At 35.6% G+C, this 27,896-nt stretch overlaps 1 protein-coding gene across 1 annotated transcript; it reads right to left on the bottom strand.

Annotated features, from left to right (window-relative positions):
- Window positions 1–150: 150 nt before the first annotated feature.
- Window positions 151–27,718, bottom strand: NUP155 (nucleoporin 155). The gene is made up of 31 exons (XM_042875526.1): window positions 27,646–27,718; window positions 27,272–27,438; window positions 26,742–26,847; window positions 26,407–26,480; window positions 26,011–26,102; window positions 25,776–25,873; window positions 25,207–25,359; window positions 24,688–24,788; window positions 22,900–23,070; window positions 22,356–22,466; window positions 21,305–21,399; window positions 19,735–19,823; window positions 18,044–18,106; window positions 17,785–17,938; window positions 17,048–17,114; window positions 16,048–16,166; window positions 15,755–15,858; window positions 14,073–14,206; window positions 10,804–10,995; window positions 9,444–9,582; window positions 8,477–8,612; window positions 7,913–8,066; window positions 7,460–7,564; window positions 7,182–7,336; window positions 6,604–6,733; window positions 6,238–6,351; window positions 5,618–5,738; window positions 4,646–4,756; window positions 3,464–3,600; window positions 2,625–2,725; window positions 151–1,611 (listed from the first exon to the last, which is right to left on the bottom strand). Exons 1-31 carry the CDS (start codon window positions 27,716–27,718, stop codon window positions 1,473–1,475), a joined length of 3,705 nt encoding a protein of 1,234 aa, XP_042731460.1. The 3' UTR covers window positions 151–1,472.
- Between the last annotated feature and the right edge of the window lie 178 nt (window positions 27,719–27,896).

Raw genomic sequence — 27,896 nt, 5'->3', positions numbered from 1 at the left:
ACGGGTCAGGCAAGAGTTGGCTCATCACCCCTATGGGGTATGAACAAAGCTGCAGCCAGACCAAGGTAAGTATTCTAGAGAAACTAGTTCCTCTGTTTAAACACTTTTTGAATGAACTTCAACACTGACACTGGCTTGGAAAAGCCAATGTTAAGACTTCATCTTTATTTTGGTTTAATAATAAGTAAAAAAAAAAAAACCCCCCCCCAAAAAAAAACAACCCAGAATTATTCCAATTTACGTAACACTTTACTGGGTGCAGTCTATAGAAACCCACTAGAATGGACCAGGCAGTTTTTAATGACATTTAACAGTTATACTTTCAACAAAACGCTAGGCTACAATAACAGCTGGTAGTAAAGGTCACAAATAGTTAACCTGCATGTGAATGAGTATCTTAACTCACCACTTTTTTTTTTCCTATTTCTGAACACTTGTGGTATGTATATCAATTACTCATTCTGCTGGAAAAAAAAAAAAATACATTATCTACTCCGCATGCATAAACATTTCCTTCTCCTTTACCTCTGATTTACATAAAAAGTTACTTGCGTTAGAAAGTTATTTGCAAAAAGTACCCACATAAACTGGTAATTTATTGTGCACGGTATACAGTTTATGTTAGCAGATATGTATTACAACTCATGGCAACGAAACAGGGACAAAACATAAATTTATTTGTAGAGTGAAATTTTAAAGGTTAGGAAGCATGAAGTCAAGATAAGGCACAGATGTTGCTCATTTTAAGGAACATATATCATTTGGTGCTTGTGTCCACATACTGAAGGTGTAAGTCATTACTTTTTTTTTTTTTTTTTAAACAGACAAAACATGTTTATTAAAATGGAGTAGGGAAAATGTTTCCTTTCACTTGCAGTGTGAATTTGGTTGCTAATTTCTGCACTTTTAGTGATAATGAAAGTGATAATAATGAAGCAACGAGCATTTTTTTTTATTGAACGACTTGCCAGTAATGCCCAGCTAGTTATGTTTGAATCACTAGTCCCTGACTTGACTGTTTACAAACTGACTCCACCAGCACATACATTTATCATATTCTTGCCTTTCTCAGTTGTCATTTGTTCTATTACTTATAAAACAGATGTAAAGTAAGTTATAACTCTTGCTTTTCTCCATTACCTTACGTTAAACAAAGAATAAAGAAAATATTTTCCAAATATTTTTAGTTTTCATGAGAAAAAACATACAACGTACTTTATTTCAATAGTATAAAAAATGAGCTCTTCTGTAATTAAAAAATGTGGTAGTAGCAAAAGAAACTATTTTCCACATTTGCGTTCCACAAACTGTAGGTACGTTTAGACTAACAGGCAGGCCACATAATAATTGGCAGGACATGCAACTGTCTTATAAATTCAATGAGCATTTGTTCTTCCAAAGATGCAGTGCAGACACCTGAAATTTCATTTCACAGTACGTTTAATCTGTGCGATTTTCACTGTACTGGTCAATCAGTGAAGCCGCTCTAACTTAGCCTGCAGCGATTTAAAATTCCCAATGGTAGTCTGCACTGTTAGTGTTGGGCTCATAGACTGAAGTTCAACCAGGTAGCAGCTAACAGCATCCAAGCAAACGTTCGTGAATCGCCGCCTGTGAAGAAAACATAAAACTCGGGAGAATAGTTTCTGGATATGAGAATTCTTCCAAAGTAGAAGGTAAGCTTAACATTTTAATGGAATAATGTTTCAGTAGGGCATTTCAGCTACTTTTAATTATTTAGCTCTTATAAGAAATGGTTTTGTAAGCCTAGTGCTTGTAAACCAGCTATAATGGGACAATAAATGAATCAAATTTGGTATATATTCATAATACTCACAAATTCTAACAAGATGGAATAGTTACTGTACAAGGAGAAGAAAGGAAGGCAGATAAACTAGGTATTTGAACAGAGTATTTGCATGTGTATTTTTCAACACAATTACAAAAATTGATCTTAAGAAGAGTTAGAATGACATTATCTAATTCTGCTCTTTTTTTCTGAGGCAGGATTACAATTTTTTACAGTCCATTCACAAAAACTGTAAACACTAGAGATTCTACAGACTACAGGAAATTTATTGAATGACATTAACTATTCTTTTAGTTAGCACTTTTTTCCAATACCAAATTGAAAGCTAAATTTTAGTCTTGGAGAATGGTTAATCACCAGCCTTTTAAAAACAACTTGGGAAGATTCATACCCATATTTAGTCTTCTCCAGGATACAAAACCTGGTTGCTTTCCGTCTTTCTTCAAGAAACATTACACAGTTTCATTAAAAAAAAAAAAAAGGACCTATTTTTTGCTCTTCCACACTATTTCCAGATTCCCTCCAATTTGTCTGTAGTGCTTCTTAAAGTACATTGCCAAAAATTTTACAAAATATTACTGTCTCTCCTGAATCTGCCACTGAGAAAATAATTTTTATTGAGTCAGTTTTATAGGGAAGACCCTACAAGTTCTCACTAGCTGATAAAAAATTAGGAGTCTTGGAAATTACTACCTGAAAACAAACACTAAAAATTCACCCAGAAGAAAAGCTTTGGAAATAGCAGAAGTGCCCTGCTTTAGGATATTTATATATTTTACTGTATACTTCATTAGGATATAACTGCTCTTTTTACCTCATGAGTACTCTGCTTGGATCTTGTACATATCCTGACAATAACACATGAATACACTCCAAAAGATGCAAGGGCTTTTTCATTCTATTCCAGTAGGGATCCTAAAAGAGATTGCAAATTATTAAGATTAATATTAATGAAAAAAAAACAAACAAAACAGATCAACAGATGCATACAAATGGTTAGCTTTGATATTCATTCACTGTAACAAAAATCAAAGGTAAGCAGGACTTCTATCTTAACCGACATTAAATCTGTATTTTGAGGACTGTTTTGAAGTTTTAATACTAAAAACTTCCAGAAATTTAACTCAGTTTTCCATTATCTAGGATTCTGTAAAGTTAAGAGATTTTAGAAAGTTTTGCATTCCTTACATTAAGGGACTCACATGAAAAGAAACCATTCAATGTTTTAATTCAGAAAGCTCGTTTTAGAAAGCAAAATTTAAAAATACAAGTCTTTGTTAATTATGCCTATTGCACTGACTATACTGATGACACAGCAAATTTTAGTCATAAGTAGGAAAGAAATGAAATTAATACATTCAAAATTTGGCATTCCTTCTGCAGCATAACAATTCTAATCCTACTTAATTCTAAATCAGATTTAGGTGAAGTAAAAAATTGACAAAATCTAAACAATTTTTCTTATACTTCAGAGCTGAAGTGTATAAAATCAACAGAAGAAAAGCAGCACTAGAAGTCTTTGAGTGAAAAACAGGTAACAAAAGCTGTGAAGCTGATATTTTGGTATAATCACACTTAATACTATTTTATGTTTTCTGCCGGTTAGACTTTGACAGTAGCTGAACTTTTCATGTGTGTGGCTATTTTCCTTACCCGTGCTTTAAACAACTGGTCATAAACTTCAAGCAGCCTTGGCAATGGCACGCCAATTTCTTGCATGGTGTACGTTACAAAACCTACATCCCAGTTCAAAGCACAGACTTGCTGCTCTAGAAACTGCACCAAAAAATCTGGAGGAAAAATAAAATGGGATACTTAGATTCCAACTGTTAATGGCAGTCTAACAAAAAAGGTCATTCAAAAGTTAGCTGCTCCATGTCTGATTTTCTGTCTTTTGCATCCTTGTTGGCACCTTTCACCTGTGAAGCATATACAAGTTTCCTCCAATCTGTACAAGGAAAAGGATATGTAATTCCTAACTAGCTCCAAAGATGGTTTTAAGCTATCAGCAGTGCATGAGAGGAATTACTCAGACTGAACTCTTTATTGTAATTGATACCAAACTATGTTATTACGAGAAGTTCATCAACCTTTGCTTCAGCACAAAACACATTACCATTTCATTTGCTAGCACAGTTAGCTCTATATGCAAAACCACATCTTTATCATGTTTAAGCATCAGTAATAATAATTTGATACTGTAAAAAAAATTGTAGTAAGACAGTTTCCTGATTTTTATATAACATCATCACATTGTCAGAGTGTCTCAGCATCTCAAAAGCAGGAAGAACCTCCAAAAGATTCAGAGATCTGTTGCTGCCCCATAAGCTTCATTTACTTCCAATTCATCATAAAAACCTGCAAAGTCTGCTTAAATTTAGGAAAAACTACAACTGTAAAACTCATAATGGTTTTGCAAACACAATAATACAGTATTTACAAGATTAGAGGCAACAATTTCTACTTCTTGTCTTCTCAGTCCCTCATCAAAGTTACTATAACAATGAACTTGTTTTAAGAACAATGCTTTTGTTTCTAATTTCTTGGATAAAAAGGAAAGGTGCCACCTAACTACCATGAAGATCAGCTCCGTTACTACTACTGGTTGAAATAACGCATTGCTTCACCAGATAAAGGAAAAATTTCACAACAAAATATGTCATTTAAGTATTACAAGCAGGAATAAAATTATCGGCATTCTTTCCGTTTATAAGATTAAAAAAAAAAAAAAAGGTGAAATTTCTTACGTTACAGCCTTTTTAAAGTGGCCAGAAAAATGTGAGACCCGTTCATGTAATATGTATATTTATATGCTATGCAGGCTAAACCACTTGCCTAAAGGAAAGTAACGAGGTGTGCCAGCATATATCTTTCCAAGCAATGCCATCTTTAGACTAAGTGCTTGCATTCTGTCAGCAGGGCTCAGAGACACACTGTCACTCAACTCTGAAAGAAAAAAATATAATTAATGAGATGTTTAGAAAAATAAGAAGTTCCACATTATGGATAACCATACAGAGATACTTAAATTTATTTCAGCACTGCAAAAATACTATCCTACATATGTCAAAGCAATGTCAACATGCTTAACTGAAAGCATGAATGCATGTATTTTCAAATATTTCTATGTTTCTTTGAAGTTCCATACAATTCTACTTAAATAAATAAATAAATAAATAAATAAAACAAAACCCAAAACTACACAGCTTTTTTCTCAAATCACTGCCAGCGTTGTTTGCTCACTGGAAACCTTGGTACAGAATCCAAGAAAAAAAAGGGGGGGAGGGGGAAGAGCAAATTATGCACTTGTGACACAGATGGAGACAGATTATCACATGTGAGTAGCCAGGCTTGCCAAATAATGCCCAGCACTCTGCTCCTCTACACATAAATGAAAAAAACACTGCTACCACTGCTGTCAGTGTTATAAAATCCCCTTAAAATTCTTTAGTTCTTACCATTTTTTGCCACTTCTCATTTTAATTGGAATTTCCTACTACTGAAACCTTCAGATAAAATGTCAGTTATGCTGAATTCCATACATAAGGGGAACTTAGAAAATGTTAACATGGAACAACATTTAATATCTGGAATTGGTAATTCAAGCCACTAATTCAATACGTTCAACCTATACACTTCATGCATTCAAACCAAAGGTATAAACTTTAATGGATTATATCTATCAAATATGTTAAAGAATTCCAGAAGAGATGAACCAGTACCAATGCTTAATCAGCCTTAAAAGCTTTAATTAAACTGTTTTCCTATAATTCTAGCTTATACCAGTCTTGGTCCATTAAGACTTACCTTTCTCAATGATCTCCTGCCAGAGAGTTTGCACTAAAATAGGATCAGAATGACCTGCACAATGTATAATTGCAAGCTTACACTCTGAGAGCTTAAAAGGGTCAGCAAATTCTCCATAAAGCTGAAGAAATAATAATAAAAAAAAGAGACCAGGTTTGACATTTCAAGTGTAGTAAAGAGAAAACTTGAAAATTTTTAAAATCAATTTGTCCACATCTTATATGGTAGACATATGGTATATAGAAAAGGCATACTTTAAATAACTGTTGTCAAATGCAACATTAAAATAACTTTTCATTTAGTGTAAGTAGATTAACTTCTTAAATATAATCCCTATTTTTCCATGAAGATACAATTAACAATGCTGTTTTCCACTATGATGCTCCAATAAATCAAGAACTCTGGAGCTCAAAGAAGAAAAAACACAGGGAAGAAATTGAAGTACAGAAGACAGAAGGAATATCAAAAAGAGGAAGTCTAACATACGCATTCTGAGAGACTAGAAATGCCTAACTATCTCTCACATTTTCTGCTCAGCACTAGATCACTCTTTGCAGAGCATCCCCCTTAGCCCCCAAATATGACAAACTGACATTTAATGCAAAGAAATTTCTAACTACCTTTGTTATATCCATCAGTTCAGCATCAAGCTGGGAGATTGCATCCTGCACTGAAGAATGATGGGAATACTGCCGATGTAATGTTTCTTGTATTTGAAGTTGGATCCTCGCAACCTTGCATAGAAACAAGTTCAAAATTGGATTAAAATAATCAAATCTGAAGAAATCACTCAGTATTAACTTTACCTTATTTAAATATAGATGTGCTACTGTGTTACCCCAGATTATAAACTGCTTAATTTAATCACATTGGGAGCAAAGTACGGAAAACAGTTTTGGCAGATTTGGTAAAAAAATAAATGTCATGTGCTAGTGAGATCAAATGCAATAATACAAAGAAAGTGTAGCTAAAATAAATTGTCTTACATCCATTTTCTCTTCTAGTTCATGTAAGAATTCCCCATCTGCAGCTATAGAAGATATGGCAGTGGAACTTTTGGCACTCAAGATAGCACGTGCAATGTATTCAAGACGCTGCTGAAGAGAAATTTCTGTGCTGCAAAGCAAATATTATAATGCAAAATGAGTTCCTAATAAAATTATCAGAGTTAATTATACTCTAACTAGACCCTGTAAGTTAGCTAGCACTCATTCTTGATCTTACTGAGTCATGCAAAAAATTTTACTGGAACCATTTAACACTTTCTTCATGCTGGCAGTTACTGTGTTCTACTCCATCAGCTGCTCTATACTTACACTGCTGCATTATAAAATTCTGCATCAGAAACTACTTCTTCACACATCATACTTAAAACAGGAAACACATTGTATGTATGACACATAAATTAAAAGTTTTTTGCAAAAAAGACGTGGGTCAAAAGCTAATTCAGATTTTTTTGAAACAGCAAATGAATAAAAAAAGGCATTGACCTTGGCTTTATTTTTTTTTTATTTTATTTTTTCAACTACATCACTATATTAAATAAATCCCACATGAACCATACCTATGTAGGTCAGCTAATTTAGCCAAGACTCTGGCTGCGTTACTAAAATTTCTGTTCTTTTCAAAGTATCTCCACAGTAAATCCATATAACGGACTTTGTTTTGGTCAATCTTGGTCATCCTAACAAGGTAAGGTTCCAAGAAGGGGGCAGTCACCTGAAAAGGTTATAAAGACAACAGTTATCTTCTTGCTCTCTCTTTTAAAGCATCTGGATTATTACAATGAACTTGTCTATTCAGTGGCACCATCCCGCAAATTGTTCCCTGAGTATAGCTCACCTGTAGCAGTTTGTCAGCCAAGTCAACTTGTATCAACCAGTTGTAAAGCGCAATACTAAAGAGCTCATCTGTGGAACGCTGAGCTAGCTTTAGCATTTGTTCAAACTAAGGAAAAAATAAAGACAAAATCTATTATTCCTGGAGACATTATGTTACATCAAATACTGAATACGTAAATGACAACATTTAGTTTCATGTTACTTACATATCATTATTTTTCTTAACACTCTAAAATAAGCTAGTACATGATAAATCTTGACTTTTACCTATTTTACAAAAATATCCCAAATGTTTTTTTTTCTTAATAGATAATAAACGGTTAAACATTTAAAATCATGCTACTTTTTTTTTTTTTTTTTTCCCTATTTCTTACATGGTGTCCTGCCTCTTCATTGCTTAGCAAGTACACATTTACAATCATGTTACTTTTTTTTTTTCTCCTCAATTTCTTACATGGTGTCCTGCTTCTTCATTGCTTAGCATGTTGGGGTCAGATGACAGGACTGGAGGACCTGGCTTTTTGGGTACACTGGGAGACTGGGGAGCAGCTTTACTTTGATTCACTAATTCTTGAAGGGTGTCAGTTATACACTTGTAGCTGTTTAATCTGTAAATAAAGCAAAAGAGAATTAAAGCCACACAATTTTAACTACCTTCTAAATTTCATTATTGCATGCTTTTGTAGACATCATTACTAAAATAAAAAGTCAGATTTATCAGGTACTTCACAAAATCTAATTTGGTCTCAAGTCATCTTCCTAACAAATACTTCTGTAAGATCAGATCACAGTGTTTTCTGTGAACTGTATGTATCAGTTTATCCTGTTTCAAACTAAGCTGTTGCCATATTAATGATAATCTAGGAAAGTATGTTGGGCAAAACTATCTATATTGTGTATATGATTCTAAAATGCTAGCTTGTCATTACCCTCAATGCCTTCACCAAAGGGACTAATTTCTAGTCAATTGAAATCAAGGCCTCTACAAAAATGCTAAGAAGGTATCCTGAAAACTTGCCTCTCTTGAAAAGCTTGGAGTCCAACAGCATCCTCCTCTGGTTCTCCATTTTTATAGAAGTGAAGGCCAAGACCTTGGGGATCTTTCTTCTCAGCAGCAGTAAGAGACAGCTCAACTACTCCCTCATAGAAACGCACTATAAATTAAAATAAAATTAAACAAAAAACACCCCAGAAATTACTGTGTTAAATCTATGACAAATAAGTGATGTCAAATACTACCCCTTTTCATCGTAAAATATCTCTGAACATGAATGATTAGAGATATTCACTCTGATCTGTATCTTAGAAACGTTTATGCCCACATCTAATCTGTGGGATTACATGCAAGCCTGAAGTTATGTATTTATAGAGCAGAACCTGAAATCTTGACTGTTAAAAGAGTGATATCTGCATTTAAATACTGCACTAACTTCTGCTAGACAAAACAGGATTCAGAGCCATCTTTCAAACAGTATGTTTGGTTTTAAACTTCATCTGCAAAAATACCATACTTTACCCTCTGCTTACTTGCAGTCAAAAAATTTTGCTAAAAACATTATTACCACATGTATGGAACAAAAGCAAGTTGCACTGTGAAGTAAGTGGTGAGAAATGCTTTCTTTATGCTGGCAGTTACTGCATTCTACTCAATCAGATTCTCTATACTACTATCACATTATAAAATTCTGCATCAGAAATTACTACTTCACACACCATACTTAAAACAGGAAATACACTGTACATAGAGGAACAGTTGTACAATAAAGGAACAGAAGCTTTCCTTTTCCATTTGCAGGTAAAACCTAGAATAGCTTTAAAAATAACAGGTTAAGAGATACTAATTATGAAAGTTACCAGGAAGTAATCTGAAAACATCATTGTAGGATTATTTAGAAGTTAAAAAAAAACAACAAACAAAAAGAAGATGGTGTAAAATGATACAGCAGAAACTGGTTAGCAGAAAAAGATCAGTGATTGCCTCTCACCTTGCCTATATTGCGCACAAACATTAGCAAGGTCTACTTGATTGCTGATCTTTTGGTATTCTTTCAGGGACTCTCTTAGCATTTTCTCTTTTTCCAGTTTGTTTTGAGCCTGCCGAGACCGCTGAAGCAATTCATTTGCCTACACACCAATGAGGGAAAATGGAGACTATTCACGTAACTGAATTAGTGAGCTACTATGACAAGACTCAAAGCTGAAACAATAAAAAACACACAAAACTCTCAAAAACACTTCCTCTTGTCAGTACATAGTAGCAGGTTTCCAGCATAAGGACTGTGCAACTGCATTAGAGACAAGGAGTTTCTAGTCTGGATACTTGTGAAGACAAGATTTAATCATTTCCCCTCTGTTCTCCTCTCAACAGATACTTTTGCTGAATTTAGTTGGAAGAGCTTCAAATAGGAGTTCTTCAAGATAATAATCCTTTTACAAATTGCACAGAACTAGGTAAAAGACTATGCGAGGAAAGGCTGGAATAAGATATATATTACAAACATCACAAAGACGTATGCATCACATTGGAGCTAGAGACCCTATGAAGACTACAAATAACTGCAAGAACTTCAAACCAGAATTCACATAAATTTCAGCACTGATCAACAAGACATTAGTTCTTATGCTGTTGAAGTCACTTGAGTGCAAGGTATTCACAAGATGCCCGAGTTATCTGATCTGAATCACAGGACCGTGGAACGGTTAGGCCTGGAAGGGATCTTAAGAGATCATCTAGTTCCAGCCCCTCTGCCATGAGAGGGTAAGAATTTCTCCATAATGTCTAATCTAAATCTATCCTTTTGTAGCTTAAGATCATTATACCTAGTCCTGTTGCTATAATAAAGTCTCTAGACATCTTTCTTGAAGACCCTCTTTAAGTACTGGAAGGCTGCTCTAAAATCTCCCTCCTGCTGCTCTACTCCTGGGAGTAGTGTGTTCTGAGGACTCATGAGATGCAGGAACACTTCCATCGACTTGCTAGCCATACCTTTTTTAATGTGTCCCAGGATGCAACTGGCTTTCCAGGCTGCAACTGTGTGTTACCAGCTCCTGTCAAGGCATCCATCCACCAGTATCCTCCCAAAATCTTCTCCACAGGTCTATTCTCTATCCACTCACTGCCCAGCCCATATCTGTACTTGGGCTTTCCTTAACCCAGGTGCAGGACCTTGCACATGGCCTTGCTGAGGTTCGCACAGGCTCGTGTCTGGATGGAATCCCTTACCTCCAGTGTATCAACCATCCCACCCAGCTAAGAGTCACTGGTAAACTTGCTGAAGATGCACTTGTGCTCTAATACACTCTAATAATGTGTTTTGGCGCTGCAAAATCTCTAAGTGGGCTTACCTTGGAACAGACAGCATCATCAGTACTATAGAGAAGGGGACAGATGTCTTGCAAATGGGCGCTTATGCCATCAACAGCAGCATTATCTCTGATGTAACAGTTTATAAGAGAAGCAATGAGTGCTCCAGTCAACTCTTTGTCTCTAATTACCAAGTCTTTGAAAGCAGTCATCTTTAGATGTTCTTGAAGTTCCTGTAGACAGACAGCATTTCATTATTCGACCAATACTTTCATGTTGTTTGGAATGCAAAAATGTTACAGCAAAGTAAACAGTTTCCACTTAAGTAAACATAGTGAGTGAAGCGCATTACATTATCTTAAAGAAAGCATATATAGCAAGGTGGAGAGCTAGAGAAAGCTCTATCAATGAAAACACTAGATTATTGGATGAGAAAGGACAGTGAGAACTTTGTATGACTTCCTCTAGTCTACACAATGTGCCATATCTACTTCAGTTCTTTGTAAGAAAGTTATTAACTGTTCTCCTACTTCACAGGGCACTATAAGAACACTATAAAACAAGAATATCAGTTTTTAATAACAGAAATATCTGAGTATATTCACAAATGAATGTGATGATGCAGCATGAGATGGAATTTTTTGAAACAGTATAAAATCTAGACTACGACTTTTCATACTAAGTTACAGTTTATTCATTTTGTAAAAATTATTAGGAATATTTGCTTAAGTAGAGCTAGCTAGCTGCCACTAGTGTCTACTGATGATCACTTAAAACACTAAAATACCATTACAAAAACTCTAAAACTACTGCAGACAGTGGAAAAGATTTTATTTGTCAAGCAACTAGTTCCTTGTCCAAGGTAAGAGAAAAGCTGCCTGTGCTAGAAATTGTGCTACCTCCCAAAGACAGCAGTAAGAACAGCTTCAACATTTGTGCATTCATAAAGTTCAAAAATTGTTCTTTTTAGTGATAAAGAACACAACTTGAAGTAACCAATTCTTCTATGACTTGCTAGGACAGAATGCCTAATATTAAAATAATTAATTTCATTAAGAACTAGATGGAAATTCAACAATAGCACACCAGAAGAACCAATATTCTGTAAGTTGCCTTTCTTGCAAACAGTGTATGGGAACTGTTCAGTCGAACCACTGATTGAGCTCTTGGGGAAAGGACCTGATCAACACTGGGGGCACAGGTGAAGGCAATTCAGCTGTGTGACAGAAGGGGTGAAGACTGGCTGTGCCTCTCTAGAGCTCATTTAAGTGCTGACTGACACAGGGGAAGGATCTCTTTCTAGAGACCCCTCCTTGGTGAAGCTTTCCTCTGTGAACCTAGAATCTTCTGATATGGGTGAGTAATCTGCACCCTCAATAAGTTTGCAGATGACACCAAGCTGGGAGGTGGTGTCGATCTGCCTGAGGGTAGGGAGGTCCTTCAGAGGGATCTAGATAAGCTGGACCACTGGGCTGAGGTGAATGGGATGAGGTTCAACAAGGCCAAATGCCGGGTCCTGCACTTCGGCCACAACAACCCCAGGCGACGCTACAGGCTTGGGGCGGTGTGGCTGGAGGACTGCATAGAGGAAATGGACCTGGGGACGCTGGTTGATGCTCGGCTGAACATGAGCCCACAGTGTGCCCAGATGGCCAAGAGGCCCAATGGCATCCTGGCCTGCATTAGAAATAGTGTGGCCAGCAGGAGCAGGGAGGTGATCATCCCCCTCTACTCAGCACTGGTGAGGCCACACCTTGAGTATTGTGTTCAGTTTTGGGCCCTTCACTACAGGAAAGACATCGAGACCCTGGAACGTGTCCAGAGAAGGGCAACAAAACTGGTGAGGGGTCTGGAGCACAAGTCTTATGAGGAGCAGCTGAGAGAGCTGGGATTGTTCAGTCTAGAGAAGAGGAGGCTCAGGGGAGACCTTAGGGAGACCTTACTGCACTCTACAACTTCCTGAAGGGAGGTTGTAGTGAAGCAGGACTTGGCCTCTTCTCCCAGGCAACAAACAGGACCTGAGAAAATGGCCACAAGTTGTACCAGAGGAAGTTTAGGTTGGACATGAGGAAAAATTTTTTCTCTCAGAGAGTGGCCAGGCACTGGAATGGCTGCCCAGGGAGGTGGTGGGATCACTGTCCCTGGCAGTGTTCAAGAGGTGCCTGGATGAGGAACTACAAGATATGGTTTAGTTTGTGGTAGCAATGGTAATGGGAGGATGGTTGGACTAGATGATCTTATAGGTCATTTCCAACCTTGTGATTCTATGATCTATAATTTTTTTCTCTTCTGTTATAGCACCTTTCTATCGTGTCAGTCCTTCCATCATCACACCTTTGTTGTAATGCCTTTCCCATTGTACTAATTTGTCCAACTGCTATACAAGGAGAGACTGAGAAAAACTGGGTTTGTTCAGCCAGGACAGAAGTGTTAGGTTGGGTAGTGGGTGATCTTACTAATATTTACAAACAATTGGTGGGAGGGTGTCAAGGACACAGAACTAGACTTTTGTCAGTGGTGCTCAGCAAGATGCAATGCCAAATGTCAAAACACTAGAAATTAAAACTATTTTTTCCTTTTTTTTTTTTCAAGGATGGTTTAACACTGGAACAGGTTGCCCAGAGAAGTTGCAGAATTTCCATCCTTGTAGATATCCAAAATCTGACTAGACATGATCCTGGACAACCTGGTCTAAAGTAGACCCTGCTCAGAGCAGGAGAAGGCAGGTATTTCCAGTGGTTTCTTCCTCCTTCAGCTGTTCTGTGATAGATTCTAGACCTCTGCTTAGGTAGAAGTGCAATATGAAGCCTCTACAACACTACTGCTCTACACTAATCTCCACTAGTCTCTCCAAAGTCTACTAACAGTAATGCAAAGAGTTAATTCCTCTTGGTTAGAGAACATTAGCCTATTTCTTTCACTGCACATCTTCCACAATGTGTTCAAAGAGAAAACTTTTTAAAACTATAAATTTAGAGCAATATTATAATTTATGAAAGAGTAATTGTTAACTCTCAACAAAAGTAAAACTGAATCTACTGCTAGCGATGCTTCCAATTGGAAAAAATTCCAATTGGCTACAATTGGGTGATGAGATCAGAACTGAATGGTTGTCTCCTAAAAATAAACAGTAGCAAACTGAATGAAGATCTATATTCAATTTAAAATTCATAATCTGCCTCTTAACAAGTTAAAGCAATGCACTTTTGGAAATACCTAAGCAGCAGCAAGAAATTCAATTTAAATTTAATTTAAATATTAATTTCTTATTAAATATGAACAAATTAAAATCAGATGATTCTGGTCGTACCTTCTGAAGCTCACCTACAACAACACTGAATTGGTGCTCACAAAGCAACTTCCACAAAGCCAATGCCTGACAGGTTTTGCGAACCAGCTGCTGGATGCCTTGAAGTGAAGTCTTCTCGGTTAACTGTGCCTCAGCTGAAAAAGCAAAGAGACTGTCAGTAAGTAACTGTGCTGTTCATACTTTGAGTCAGTATGTTGATTTTTTGAGGTTTTAGAATACGTCTTCTTACATGTCTCCTTACATTTCCAAGTTTTTCATCTCTGTTCTTGATTATGGCTCTCCATTTCTTTGGAGGAAAGTGCCTTGAAAAAATTTCCCTCCTAAAAATACTATCTGTAAACATTTATTTCAAATTATCAATGCAGGAATGTTTTTTTTCTGATAAAAGTACGGTTTCATGTGAGTGGATTTCCAAAATCAGTCTCAAGTTTTAACTTGGTTTTTCACAAGTGTAATTTTATATGTATTGGATATGAACACACATTTTCTTCCTGTTTAATTGCTTGTGTTCACTTCTAGAACAACTATAGTTAAATCATCAGTCAACACTGTACACTGTCTTTAAAGAAAAGGTTTCAAAGAAACTGCTACGCGAAGAACAAGAAATGTTTGAATTTGCTAAGATGTATTATAGTTGAATATAGTGGGCATACTTGTTACTTGACTGGACAACTGCAACACTTCACGTCTTTTCTTGTGAGCGCTTACATTTCAGACATAAAGCAGAAATAATTATACTACATCAAGCTATCCAAAATTACATATCAACTTTGGAATGTGTAAAAATCAAAATAAATGATTAAGTGTCTAAAAATCCTGTTTGCTGCCTTTTTTTTTTTTTAAACAGTACATTTACAGTGTTTGAAGTGAGCAGTGCAAAACAAAAGCCAGCAAAACTAAAAAACCAGAATCATACTCACATGGACCACATCCATGTTTAAGTTTGCATACATGTCTACAAGTACTGAGCAAAAACTACATTGTCATGTGACAGGACTGATTCCACTAAACAAAGTTTTGAGGAGGTTTCAGTGATTGGAACTTTGGGAACCTGCATCACAGTGCTTATTTTATCAGCACTCTCACAAATGAATTGGTTAAAAAGTGAAAATATAATGGGCATGCCAGAACTAAGTACTGAAATGAAGAGATGATACATGGAGAACATTAGAATAAAAAAAAGACAAGGGAGTGTAAAAAGAAACATCTAGTTTTCTATTTGAATGTATGATGATTTGAACGTACAAAATAGGAGAAGGAGGATGTGTCTTTACAGAATTGTGACTTCACTGTATAAAAGAAGTGCTTTTGTGTTCAGCCACTTATACTTTAGCTTATTAAACTGAGATATACAGTTTCTCTTCTGCAGTGGCTCAGAACCACTAGATATTTCTGCACAGAAATCTGGATTCTCTTAATACAGAGATGACTTTTATCAACTGCTTTCACAAATTGCAATTGTAAAACTTCCAGTATTTCAGTAAAATGAAAGGCAACACCAGAAGTGAAGAGAGCAGCTTCTTGCCATTGTTAGTTTAGACTGTCCTTTCATTTTGGAGCACTGGTTCTGATGGAACAATATGATATTGTATGAAAGAAAAAGCAAGGTGTTCCAAGTAGAAGTACTTGAAGATGCAGATGCACTACTCTATAATATCTTCCATTCAAAAGTAATTGCATACCATGATACTTTCGCTGGAGTTCTTGTTGCACTTGCTGAGAACTTCCACCATCAGGCCTCATGAAACCCAGGAGCCTCTGTTGCAGATTAGCAGGTGTACTGAAACTGCAATTCCAAAATAAAAGGAAATGTTATGTTATGAAATGTAATGTTACTAGAAATACAGAATATTTTAAAGATGAAACCTAACATCTTGTTGTTAGCATCCAAATGCAATGAACGGAAATGCAAGGGATAATTTTTCAAGAGCTGGACGCTGAACATCACTAGTGAATTTAACGCAGTGAACAATACCTTGGGTTTCCGAGGGCTCCAACTGTAGCAAACTGAGAATTTCTATCTAGAAATTCTTGTAAACCTTTGAGTTCTTGTAGCACACGTTCCAGCACAAGGGATGGAACACTGCTTTCTATCTGCAATAGAAAGCAAATTTCTTTACAGAAGGGTTTAGACTTTCCAAACCTTTTTTCAGAAGTCTACATTTTCAAACTAAAGCCACTAGAAAGACAGAGGAAAGACTGTCCAACAAATAAATAGCACACTAATAACATTATCACTACAATGCCATTGTCTATAACAGACTCAAAGGGAAGGGCTGACATATGAAGAAAGAATAGTCTCCGAAGAAATTCAAAGAAAGTGGTGTCTAATATTGTATCTGATAATCAAATCAGCCATGTTTTATTATTTTCCAATCTGAACTGGAATGATTGAGCAGCACTAACACACAGACTGTAATTGCTGTGGTCTTCCTGAGTCTCTCAGTTGCCTCAAAACTGGAGAAGTTTATGAAGCAATTAATTGTGTATTGCTGAAATTACTCAGTGCAAGACTATTAACATCCAAAGTCAGAAAACAGCTTGATGCTTAGATTATGAAGGAAAAGTGAAATGTAAAGATGTTAATGATGAAGGTGTTGGAAGACTGTTCTATGTTCTTATGTAACTGCAGTGTTTTTCCTAACCAGCCAAAGCATTTTATTCTTAGGCTTTGACTGCATAGGATATGCAGAAATGAAAGAAAGAAATTCACTGAATAGAAAAGGAACTGGCCACTGTCAATTGGTAAGAGGCAACACTCAAAATAGTAACTTACAAAGATTTTTAATAAAGCCTACAATTACTCCACAGTTGAACACTCAAGTACAATTTAAAAAAAAAACCAAAACAAAACACATCAAAATGACAGCTATCATTTTTAACTTATCTGTTTATAATTTGGGAACACAAATATAAAGGGCTGGAGAGATACACCACAATAATCTTTTAAAAATACAACATTATCTTTTACATACTGCAACAACTTCTCGATTGCCACTTTTGAAAATTTTCTCCACTACTATACTGCCATCCCAGATATTTCTGCAATACAAAAGAGAATTGGATTAAAAACTACAAGCACCACAAGCTTGCATACTTGCTAAATATGTCTTAAAAAAATACCATTACCTTTTACTTCAAAGTCTAACTTAAAAATCTAGATAAAAAGTTAGCGTTCAAAAGAAATGTTAGAATTGCATATTTATGCACAGCACAGGTATAGACAATCAACAAAAGTTTTAAATATTTAATCAGATAAGGTTTGATGCTCTCAAATAATTTATATATGGGCTAATACTATTCTCTGGAAATATATAGGCAGACAACCATAGAGAGAGATATGAACCAACATATGAAGAATTCTACTCTTGCTGGGGGTGTTCACTAACACACAACGCATTATTAAAGTAATACAACCTTCTTCAAAAAGTTCATAAGGTTGAAAACTAAAACAGAAATTTCCAGAGCTATGCATATCGCACTCAATATCCAAAAAACTTTCCCATCCTATCCATTCACTGAATGTAGAACTATCAGTACAACTGTAAAGAGAGTCTATTGCATCAACAGGTGCTTAAAATACGGAAGAGAAATGTACTTTAATAATCTCATTCTTACATCCTATTAAGAATGAATTGATTTAATCACTTACAAGCATTAGGGGATGGGAAAATTAAGTGAATTGAGTGATTATTTCACATGAACACCTTACCCTATAATCCGAGCAAAGTATATGCAGATGCCATTGTGTCTTCCAGAAAATACAATCTCTGGACCCATCATACCACTGCTAATGGATGTACCAGGGTGAGATACAGAATTCCCAGGAGGGAATATGGGAGTTGACACACTAGTAGACTGTAAACCTAGGATAAAGGTATGCAAAGGTTACTGATTATTCTGTGTACAATAACAGAAGTGAAGTTGAAAAAAATTCTCATTTCCTTCAGCAAAGGAAAAGCAATGGTTACCTGCCCCAGGTGTTGTCAATAAGCTAGGACTAGGATATGGACTATCAACAGTAAATGGGGAAACTAAAAAGGAAAAACAAAAGAGAAATCTAAGTTTTTTTGAAGAAAAAAAAAAAAACAAAAACAAACAACAAAACACAACCCAAAAAAACACTATGTTAAGTTGTCAAAACATAATAGTAAACACAGACTTTCACCTTCTGCAAATCCATTCCAACAGCTTTTATTTAACTACATACAGAACAGCACTAATTTATGCTGAAACCAGCACTCCTTATATGAGCCAAATAGATACAAGTCTTTCAATAGCTGTTTATAAGCATTTTTGTTTTCAGCATTCACAAAGCATTTGTGCACACAGTCTGTTTCCTGAATATTAATACTGCTCACAGGCTTTTTCTTGTTTTTCATCTTCTGACTGCCCCTATTCCTGATACAGGCACCCACTCTGAAAGCATTCACTTTGTGTCACTTAGACCTTTCCAATGAACATCAATTTTACTTTTGAAGCACACATCTGGGAAGACACTGTTTTTATTACTCTTAATTCTTACATATGGTAGTTGAACACACCGGCAGCAGTATTACTTGGGATGTTCAGTTTAAGATTGTTTTTCCCTAAGTGAGTCTAAGAGGTCTCAGATTCAACTAAGCATACTCAAGTCTTCTGCAAATTAGTACCTAAGTGTCATAGAATATGATGAAAAAATGTCATCAGCTATAAGTATATCCATGCTTCATCAGCATGTGATGATAAAACAAGGAAAGGATATGAAATCTGGCACCTTGAAAAGCTGGCATGGAAGAATCAGTCCTTCTTGTCTTGTTCACTACAATTCTCTCAGCTTTGCAACACACTACAGCACAAAGTTCTTCACTAACAAATCCCGTTTCATTTTGAAAACACATTCTCCTTTGCACCAAACAAGGCACAGCTGGCAGAACAGACGCATGCAACTGAATGACTGGACTTTCAACAGTAAGAACACAAGGGGTCTCGAAGAACTGAGAATTATTCCAAGGCAGTTTCACATACACAGTTTCTAGATGTTTCAAAAACATTCTATCAGCACTGCTTTGACCGGCTCCATGAGTCATTGGCAGAATCTTTATTTCACATGACAATTCTCTACCCTTGGAACAAACAGAGTAAGCAGTAGCAGAAGAACCGTATCATATCCCCCATGAACCAATCACCTAAGTAAAATAAAAATGCACTTTGACAATATGTTTCCTGATTGCAAAAAATTAAAAACTTTTTTTTTTTTTTTTAAACCAACAGAACAGTGAATATTCAGACTTAGGAAGAATAGATTTATTTCTTGAAAGAGTAAACTTCAGCAAACAAAGAACTTTCCAGCATTTCTCTGACACCTTCCTTCCCTCTCCATCTGCTCCTAGCACCTGTTCTTTCCACACTTGCTGTCCTTTTAAACTCCTGCTCCTGCTTACACTGCTACTATTCCACACCATCAGGCTTAGGAAGTGACATCACTGATGCATGATAAATAGGCAGTATTCTTACTAATAAGAATTCTGAAAGTGGAGAAACTGTTTCATAATGTAAGAAGATACTCTGCTATGAAATAAACAACTGATCTTCAACACAGGAACATGTAAGAAGACAAAACATAACATATTTAAAGGAAAAAATAAGACCTACCTAAGATCACAGAATGCTTGCTACTCACCAGAAGGAATGGGAGAACACAAAATAGGTCCAACATTGCTTGGAGGAGGAATTGCTGATGGAAATCTCATTTGTGCCTCTCCACCATACCTAAAATTCATGTGCACAAAAGAAGTTTTCTCTCACTTTTATACATAGCCTGTTTAATTTTCATATATTGGAGAACTAGCTGCAAGTTAGTGGTTCTTTTAAAACAAACTACAAAATACCAGCATAACTCTAAACAGTTATACTCATTTTGACACATGAAAATAAAATTAACTGAACGCACATTATATGAAAAGCATTAGTGTACATAACTTCATAGTTAATGGACAATTAAGTTATTTCTGCTTTGCTATCTTTTTAAGGTTTTGCTTGTATGTAGAAATAGAAAGGAAACAGCTGAGGTGATTCAAGCTCATTCTTCTACAGTCCACAAGTCATTTCTATTCATCTCACTTCAATTAAGCATTACTTGAGTATTGTATGGCCTTGAAACAGCTGGATCATCCCTCTGCTAACTAATGATACCTCCTTAAATTAAAGTGAATCTTCATTTAACAGTGCTAGCCTTCCTTCGGCACTAGAAACTTTGCAATTGAAGTATCTACCTGACAACACAAAGCCAGAAGAAGTAACTACAACAGCACAGTCCTAATTCTTGGATCCTTCATACATTTCTCAGGATACAATGTACTTGTAGATGTAATCTTCAGTATACTTGCAATATACTTGTAATCTTCAATAAACTTGCAACATCTTGCAAGCAACCTGATCAGATGTTTTTCCTGATTTTGTACTCACAAAAGAAAACACAGCTACACAAGAATGAAGGCATATATATTATCAAAACACACAAAGGATGAAAATACTTGAACGCTAGTGGGAGAATATTCAGCACAAAACCATTAACTGTAAGTTAATCCTCAAGGAGACAAAGCAGTTCAAAAGGTTATTCAAAAGAACAGCCTAGAAATATGTACTTTTAGGTGCACTGCATAGTAAGCGCCAAGATATGTAAGAGATGTTGTATGACAATACTTCACCATACTTTTCTCCATTACAAAATTACAAACTGCTTGATTTTCTATCAATCCTGTAGTCAACAAGTACGTTACCTTTCAGGTTACCTACTAAAATGAACATTAGTGTTTGTGTTGTATTTAGTCTTAAACAATTTATTTTCTATTACCAATCCAAATAACGGCTTGGTGGTCCAAAATTTGTCTGCTCTTTTTCCAATCGAATTGCTCTGATTAAAGATATTATCTCTCTCTATACAGTCTGCTTCAATGAACTGAAAAACCATCAAATATAGATAAGTGAATTTAAAGCAGATCAAAATACTTTTAGAATAACTTTCTCTACACATGGACCACATCCCATTAAAACATTCAGGAGGGCAAATAACAAGAAGTCTTGCTTGACTAGCGAGATCTAATTAGTGCCAACACATATTTCACCAACCCTTAACAGTCTGTGCTCATTTAAAAACAGTGCTTACTCGGCAGGTTAAAGAAACTGTACATTTAGTGGCCACAGTGGTCCTGAGCATAATACTTGGAACATTCAAACCAACTGAAACTTACCTGAAGAACGCTCGAGTAGCCCAGGCAGATACTTCTCTATCACATGCAGCATTAGAACAGGCCAAAATTAGGCAAGTGGCACAAGCCTGATCCTCCTACGGTACATTATGCATTTAGAGTGGGAGCTTACATCAAGTTGATAAGAAATGTGAAGTTTTGATGATCAATAAATAAGCAGTAAATACTTCTTGCATCATTTTATCTAGAAGTCAAAGAAATCAGCTCTTTCCAGTAACAGAAATTATCAGTCAGTGAGGCATCTCACTTTAGCAAATTAAGCTTCTGTAACGTTGTACGTATGCCTTCTGCAGCTCAGTACATTTACTGGTAGGAAATAATCTCATCTACCTCCTAATTCTGACAAAGATTTGTGAAATTTCTACAGCCATGTAAATTAAGATTGTTTGAAATAAAAGCTATCTATACAAGCAAAAAAATAATGGCTGGTATATCTGAAAGGTATTTTAACATATCACTTAGAACATCCTATATCAAAGCACAAATAGACATACACTACAGATACTAATCAGGAACAGTCAACTCAGAACTGTAACCTTCCATTTAGGAAGCTATCCCTCCCTTCCCATGTTTGCTATTTATTCAAAACAAGAAGTAGATAAATGCTATGCCTATACTGGCCTTCAAAATGCAAAATTTCTGTATAGTGGTAAGGATTCAATTGTTTTCTTTCTTGCTTTTTTTTTTTTTTTTAAAAGAAAATTCTCTCTCCTCTCGTCTTAATTAACTCCTTTCCTAAACTAAGAAGTGCATTCAACAGTTCAACAAACAAGAAACACAAGAATATTAGGGAAAACAATCTACACCTCTGTCTTTACATATCAGAAAATGGGAAAATATTTCTTACTATACAACCTTGTTTTATGAAGACAACACAGAAAGAAAAGGTAATACTTGAGTCAATAAATTTAACGTTTACTAGAAGTTGGTATTAATGTTTACTAGAAGTTGGTAGTAATATCAACAACAGAACACATATTATCTTCTGAGACTACGTAGTATTATCTTCTGTTTTCCAAGTCAAAATTCTTACCTGATGCAACTTGAAAAATCTTTCAATATCTTCTCCATCCCCACCTGTATTACTAACAAGAAGATGCCGCAGCTGGTCAACAGGTCTGAGTTTATGAAACATAAAGCTCCCCTAAAAATAACCCAAAATAATACAAAGTTGGAATAAAGTTGCTAGTGGTAATACCTCTCTACCTCACCACAATGCTTATCATCTTTGTTGCTCTCCAAGTTTTCCTTCACTACACTACAGGATCAACAGGTAACGTGACTAGTGCTTAAAGCCCAGTTTCCATTCACATTCTCTGGGAAGTCTAGAAAAGGCAGAAAAAATTAATTCCTGAAGCCAACAAAATGATTAATGCATTGTGCAAGAGAAGAAGGCCCAATAGTTTTGAGTCAGTTTAAAACAGATACTGAGAGTTTCAGCAGTATTCCCTTTTTCCACTGTACCTTCAGAATACAATTCTAAAATCTCATACAAACTGAACCAACACAGGTTGGGATCAGCCTTTCAGCTTTATATTAATTATTTGACCTCCTATATTAAGAAAACTCATACTCACCTGAGCTGAAAGCAGAACAAATTTCTTTGGTGGCAGCATGTGTTGTTGCACAATGATAGGGGAATCCGTTATTGGAATAATGTCTTTATTTAGTGGTGTCACAATCTTCTGAACTTTAAATTCATCAACAGCAGAAAGAGCCCAGGAATGCCCATCAACACGGGTGGTCATCTGAACAACAGAAAATCGTAATTCAAATTCTGATAGCAGATTTGGATTTTGTATCTTGTACGGGAACTGCTGAGTCACAGCCTGAACCTCCGATTGATCACTGAGGCGAGCCATGAGTCAGCCAGAGGAGCACAGCTGAAGGCAATTCACCTGTGCTGCCGGAAGGGGTGGAGCCTGGCTGCACCTCTCATGGACCCATTTAAGAGCTGCCTACTAGTGGGGAAGGATCTCTTCTGGAGATCTGCTCTACTGGGGTTTTCTAAGTGAGCCCAGGACATGGCTAAGCTTTCTATCTATTCTCTTTCTGTTATCCTAATCTGCTTTGCCTAACTCTCTTGTTTATTTCATAATTATAGCATCTTAATACTTAATAAATATCTCCATTGAGATATTTTACCTTTTCACAGAATCACAGAATTGTAGGGGTTGGAAGGGACCTCCAGAGATCATCGAGTCCAACCCCCCTGCCAAAGCATTTACTGCATAGGTGAAAAGCTAGTCTTGACACATGAAATCTCAAAGAAAAGGAGCATGCTATTCTATTGTCTGATAGAAGATTAACATCAAACTTGCAGCTATACAGTGCTTTTCTTGTGCTAGGGATGGCATTCTGTATTTAAATATAAAGCAACACGCAGAGTATTACTTAAGTAAGAAAACTACATGCTAATGTGAAACAACTGCTGTTCAATAATATATTGTAGTTTTCCTTGGGAAACCTAATGTCTGCCACTTTCAAAACCCCTGGAAAAACAGAGAAATTAACCTATCAGTTCTCACAGAGAAAGGAGGTGTAACAATGAAGCTTCTCTACAGCTATTATTAAAACAGAAAATAAGATAAAACCTCACTTTTAAAGTTACAGCTTTTCCATTCACTCAAATTCTACAACTGGTACTAAGATTATACTACTTTTGAAGGCCAAAAGCAGTAGATGACTACAGTCTTGCTTCAATGCTGAAACACATGTAATGTTATCTACGAGTTGGTGCACAAGCAAACTAACTCCATACAAATCCACATATGTAACAACTAGGGACAAAAAAAGGAAAAAAAAAAAAGAGAGAAAGAATGAAATAACGAATAGATTGCATTTGATGAAAACATGGCATATCTGACAAAGAAACCTGAAGTCTCCTACACCTATATTTCAAATATTCTTTCTTGTCAAACTTCATCCTTTTCAACAAACACTACTTTCAATGGGAGATCACGTCCTCCTGTGCTTGTGCATGATGCACTGTCTGCTATAGGCAAAAATATGACACAAATAAGATATTTTCCAATACAATGGTTTTAAATCTCAGAAGTGAAAGCAATCACTTTTCATACGTAGTTTGCAAGAATGATAAAAGTATGGCTGAACCTGGAATTTCTGCTAAGATATCACTTTCTGTTCACCAATAAAAGAATCTATGCAACTTTTCCTTAATATGCTTTGAATTTAAAGCGTATTAATTGGTAGCTTTATAAGCATTTCCAAACACTTCATATAAGCTTTTCTGTGAACTACCCATTTTTTATAGATTAAGTAGATACTATTCAAGTTAAGAGAAAGGAAAAAAAAAAAAATGTATCTACAGTCCATCGAAATTACTTGAAAGTTCACTTTACTACCTGTGTTTCCATCATTGGCTTTTGAAAAGGAAAAGAATCATGATTGATACACCACAGGATGTCATTATCCTCGTTTTCTGAAGCAGCCATCAGCAAGACCCCTATAAAGAACAGGGATATTATGGTTGTGCTAGAAGCAATAAACATGCATTAAATTTATTAATTCTTTATGTGACAAAAATCAATCAATTTAAACAGCAGATATTAACTCTTGACTTTCTTGTCATAGGATTAGCTGTTCACCATCAACAGCATCTTATCATTTACCCTGAAAGGTTCAAACAGAAATGAGCCTCAAGTAGGTAGAAAACACTTCATGAGATGTTTGAAGAGAATTTAGGTGAAAAAAACTGAAGATTACTTCGGGGATTAAATCAATATGCATGATTGAAAGGGTCAACAACACAGAAACATGTCCTCCCCTTCCTTCCTGATATAAAAGAGTGCAATAGTGACAGTCACAGAAAACAAAAAATTAAAAAAAAAACTTACTACTCTTCTGACATGTGTCTACTGTACCTTTGCAATAAAGAGCTCTGTGAACCTTCGATGGCTTCTCTACATTAGAAGATGCTGAAAATCCAGGAGGCAAACGGACATGTACCAAAGTTAACATGGAGGGACGAGCTGCTGGATGCTTAAATTGTGAAGTACTGAAGTACAGTCGGACACCTAAACCAAAAGAAAGGAAAGTCAACTCTAGGCAGTCTGATGTAACTCTAATCATTATTAGCAGCAACACCACTTTAGACAAAGTACATGCAAAGTTCAGACATACATGAAATTCTGTAGCTACTACCATGCTTCTTGTTAAAATACAGGTTCATCAAGGTTTTTAACTCAAGGTCCACCACTGATTTCATGAATTACTTCTGTCACACCACTTTCTGCTGGCTATCTTGGATATAAACAGTGGATAATGATTTGTATGACCAGATTATACTTGCATCAAATATCAAAACAACTTGTTAACATAACTTGATATACCAGAATGAAATGTTCCATGAAAAGGAAAACATCAATTTTGTTTAACTGTGTGGATGACATTTATCAGTTAAAAAGAGGAGTAACTAGCATTTCCTTCTTACCTGCATGTGTGATTGCAAGTAGTTGACAGTCTATGGATTCAGAATTTTCAATCACCGCTATTTGAACAATAGGCTTAAATACAGAACGATCAATTGTTCTGGAAAACAAAACCAAAAAAGCCTTGTAGTCTGTCAATCCAAAGAAACAAGGAAAACAAACATCCTTCAAAAAATACACTGTGAAACTTTTGGTCTTACAGAAAATCTCTTTATAGTATACCTACTACATATATACCTGGCAATGCTTCCAGCAGCAGAAACAATAGCGTTTTGTGAAAGAGAAGTAACTCGTGCCATTCCTTGACCATCTTGGCCCAAATCATAAACCTGCAAGTTAACAGTACAGTGTAGTTGATCTAAAGTTGAATTTACTCTTACAGCTTCATGTATTATGCAGTAACTAGAATGCCATCTTTATCCAATTATCATGTTTCAATATATCTGTGAGAAAGATCAAAAGGCTGCTTTTCCTCAGAATAAAGTATTTTAGGTCTTGAGCAAACTCTTTGTTAGAGAAAAATGAAATGCTCTGTCACAAATACAGAGAATTTCCAAGTACTGAAGAAAACTTAAAAAAAAATTATGTACACATTTATAACATATCACGTAGCTATTAGAGTAAGTAACATACTTGCAGGACTCCTTTTTCTGACCGGGTGTATAAGATATTTCGAGAGTTGTCAATGGCAATTTGAACTACAGGATCTTGACAGTAGGGAAAGAAAAGGGAGAAGTAACAAATCAACAACTGATTTGGTGAAAACAAGTTTAACAGAATAAATGCTACAGAATAACCAAAAAATAATTAAATGCAAGTTAATAAAAATAAGAGTCCTGGAGGACTCTTACAGGATTTAAGTCAGTTTCACATAATGAATACAAATCTAGAATAAAATTAAGCAAAAGAACGATAACCATTTCAAATTTATATTTAACAGTTGAGGAAATCTTTACATCAGTACCTACCATCTTCTGAGAACGTAAACTGTAGCAACGAAGGAATAAGGAAAGACAATGTGCTCTTTGAATGATTGATTTTCCTACATCGCTGACTAAACCAGCCTGCCTCAGCCTGCAATTCAAAAAAGGTGTTGAAAGAAAACTCAGGACAAAGGAAAAAACAAACTAAAAGCTATCCTAAGAAGGCAGCAAAATTGCAAGTGTGAAAACAAGTAAAAATCTAAATACATGCCACTAATTTCAATACCTATTTCTTAATTGAAAGCACTGATTACAAAAACAAAAATTTTATGTGAAAGGGGTGCAGATTATCATTACCTCAACTATTTTAAGTTGACCAAAGCTGTACTGCTATTTTTCATATAAGAACTCAGAGCTGCTGTTCAATTAAACCATGTAATGCAACAATAAAAGAAAAAAGACGGTAGACTTGACATGTTTCAGAATTCTTAAGAGTCTAAGAGTCTAACCTACAACCATTACAAAATAAAAAATAAAGCTTAACCATTAAAAAATAAAAAATAAAGCTTAATCACCTGGTAAGCTACTTCATATAAGCAGCCGTCCTTTCCAGCCAGAAAGATACGTCCATTATCAGTGGATGTTATTGAAGAAATGTAAGTGTTGTCAGTAGGAAGTGAATAGAGAGGGTCTGGTAGAAGCTGCATTCCACCTGACAAACTGTCATTGAGTGATCCAGTACCTTAAATAAACAAGAAATCTCTGGCTTTTAGTTTTTAAGTTCTATAAACAGTATAGATTGTATAAACATCAGACCTGTAATTAGAAACATTTCAAAAAACATGAAAAATGATAGGAAATTTCATAATTACTAAAATAAATCTGTAATAGCTATTATTCAGGATGACCTACAGAGTAATGAATCTTGCTATTAAAATAAAACACTCACTGCATACGTTTCCAAGAAAGGAAATATCATTATCTCCTCTCAATCCCAACAATTCTGAATCAAATTTCTGCATATCTCTTTCACTGGAAAAAACTGTAGAAAGGGAACAAAGGATTATTATTCTCTCATTTTCTCAACTTTTTTTTTTTTTAATTAATATAGATAACCATTAAAATGGTATCAGGTTCCTTTTTTTCCTGTGGTAATGTCATGGTTCTATGTTTTTTGTTTGTTTTTTTGTTTTGTTTTGT

The sequence above is a fragment of the Lagopus leucura genome, unplaced genomic scaffold (assembly GCF_019238085.1).
Source record: "Lagopus leucura isolate 7727_CA_CO unplaced genomic scaffold, USGS_WTPT01 Super-Scaffold_100014, whole genome shotgun sequence".
In the NCBI taxonomy this organism is placed as follows: Eukaryota; Metazoa; Chordata; class Aves; order Galliformes; family Phasianidae; genus Lagopus; species Lagopus leucura.
This window is presented reverse-complemented; position numbering and strand designations above follow the sequence as displayed.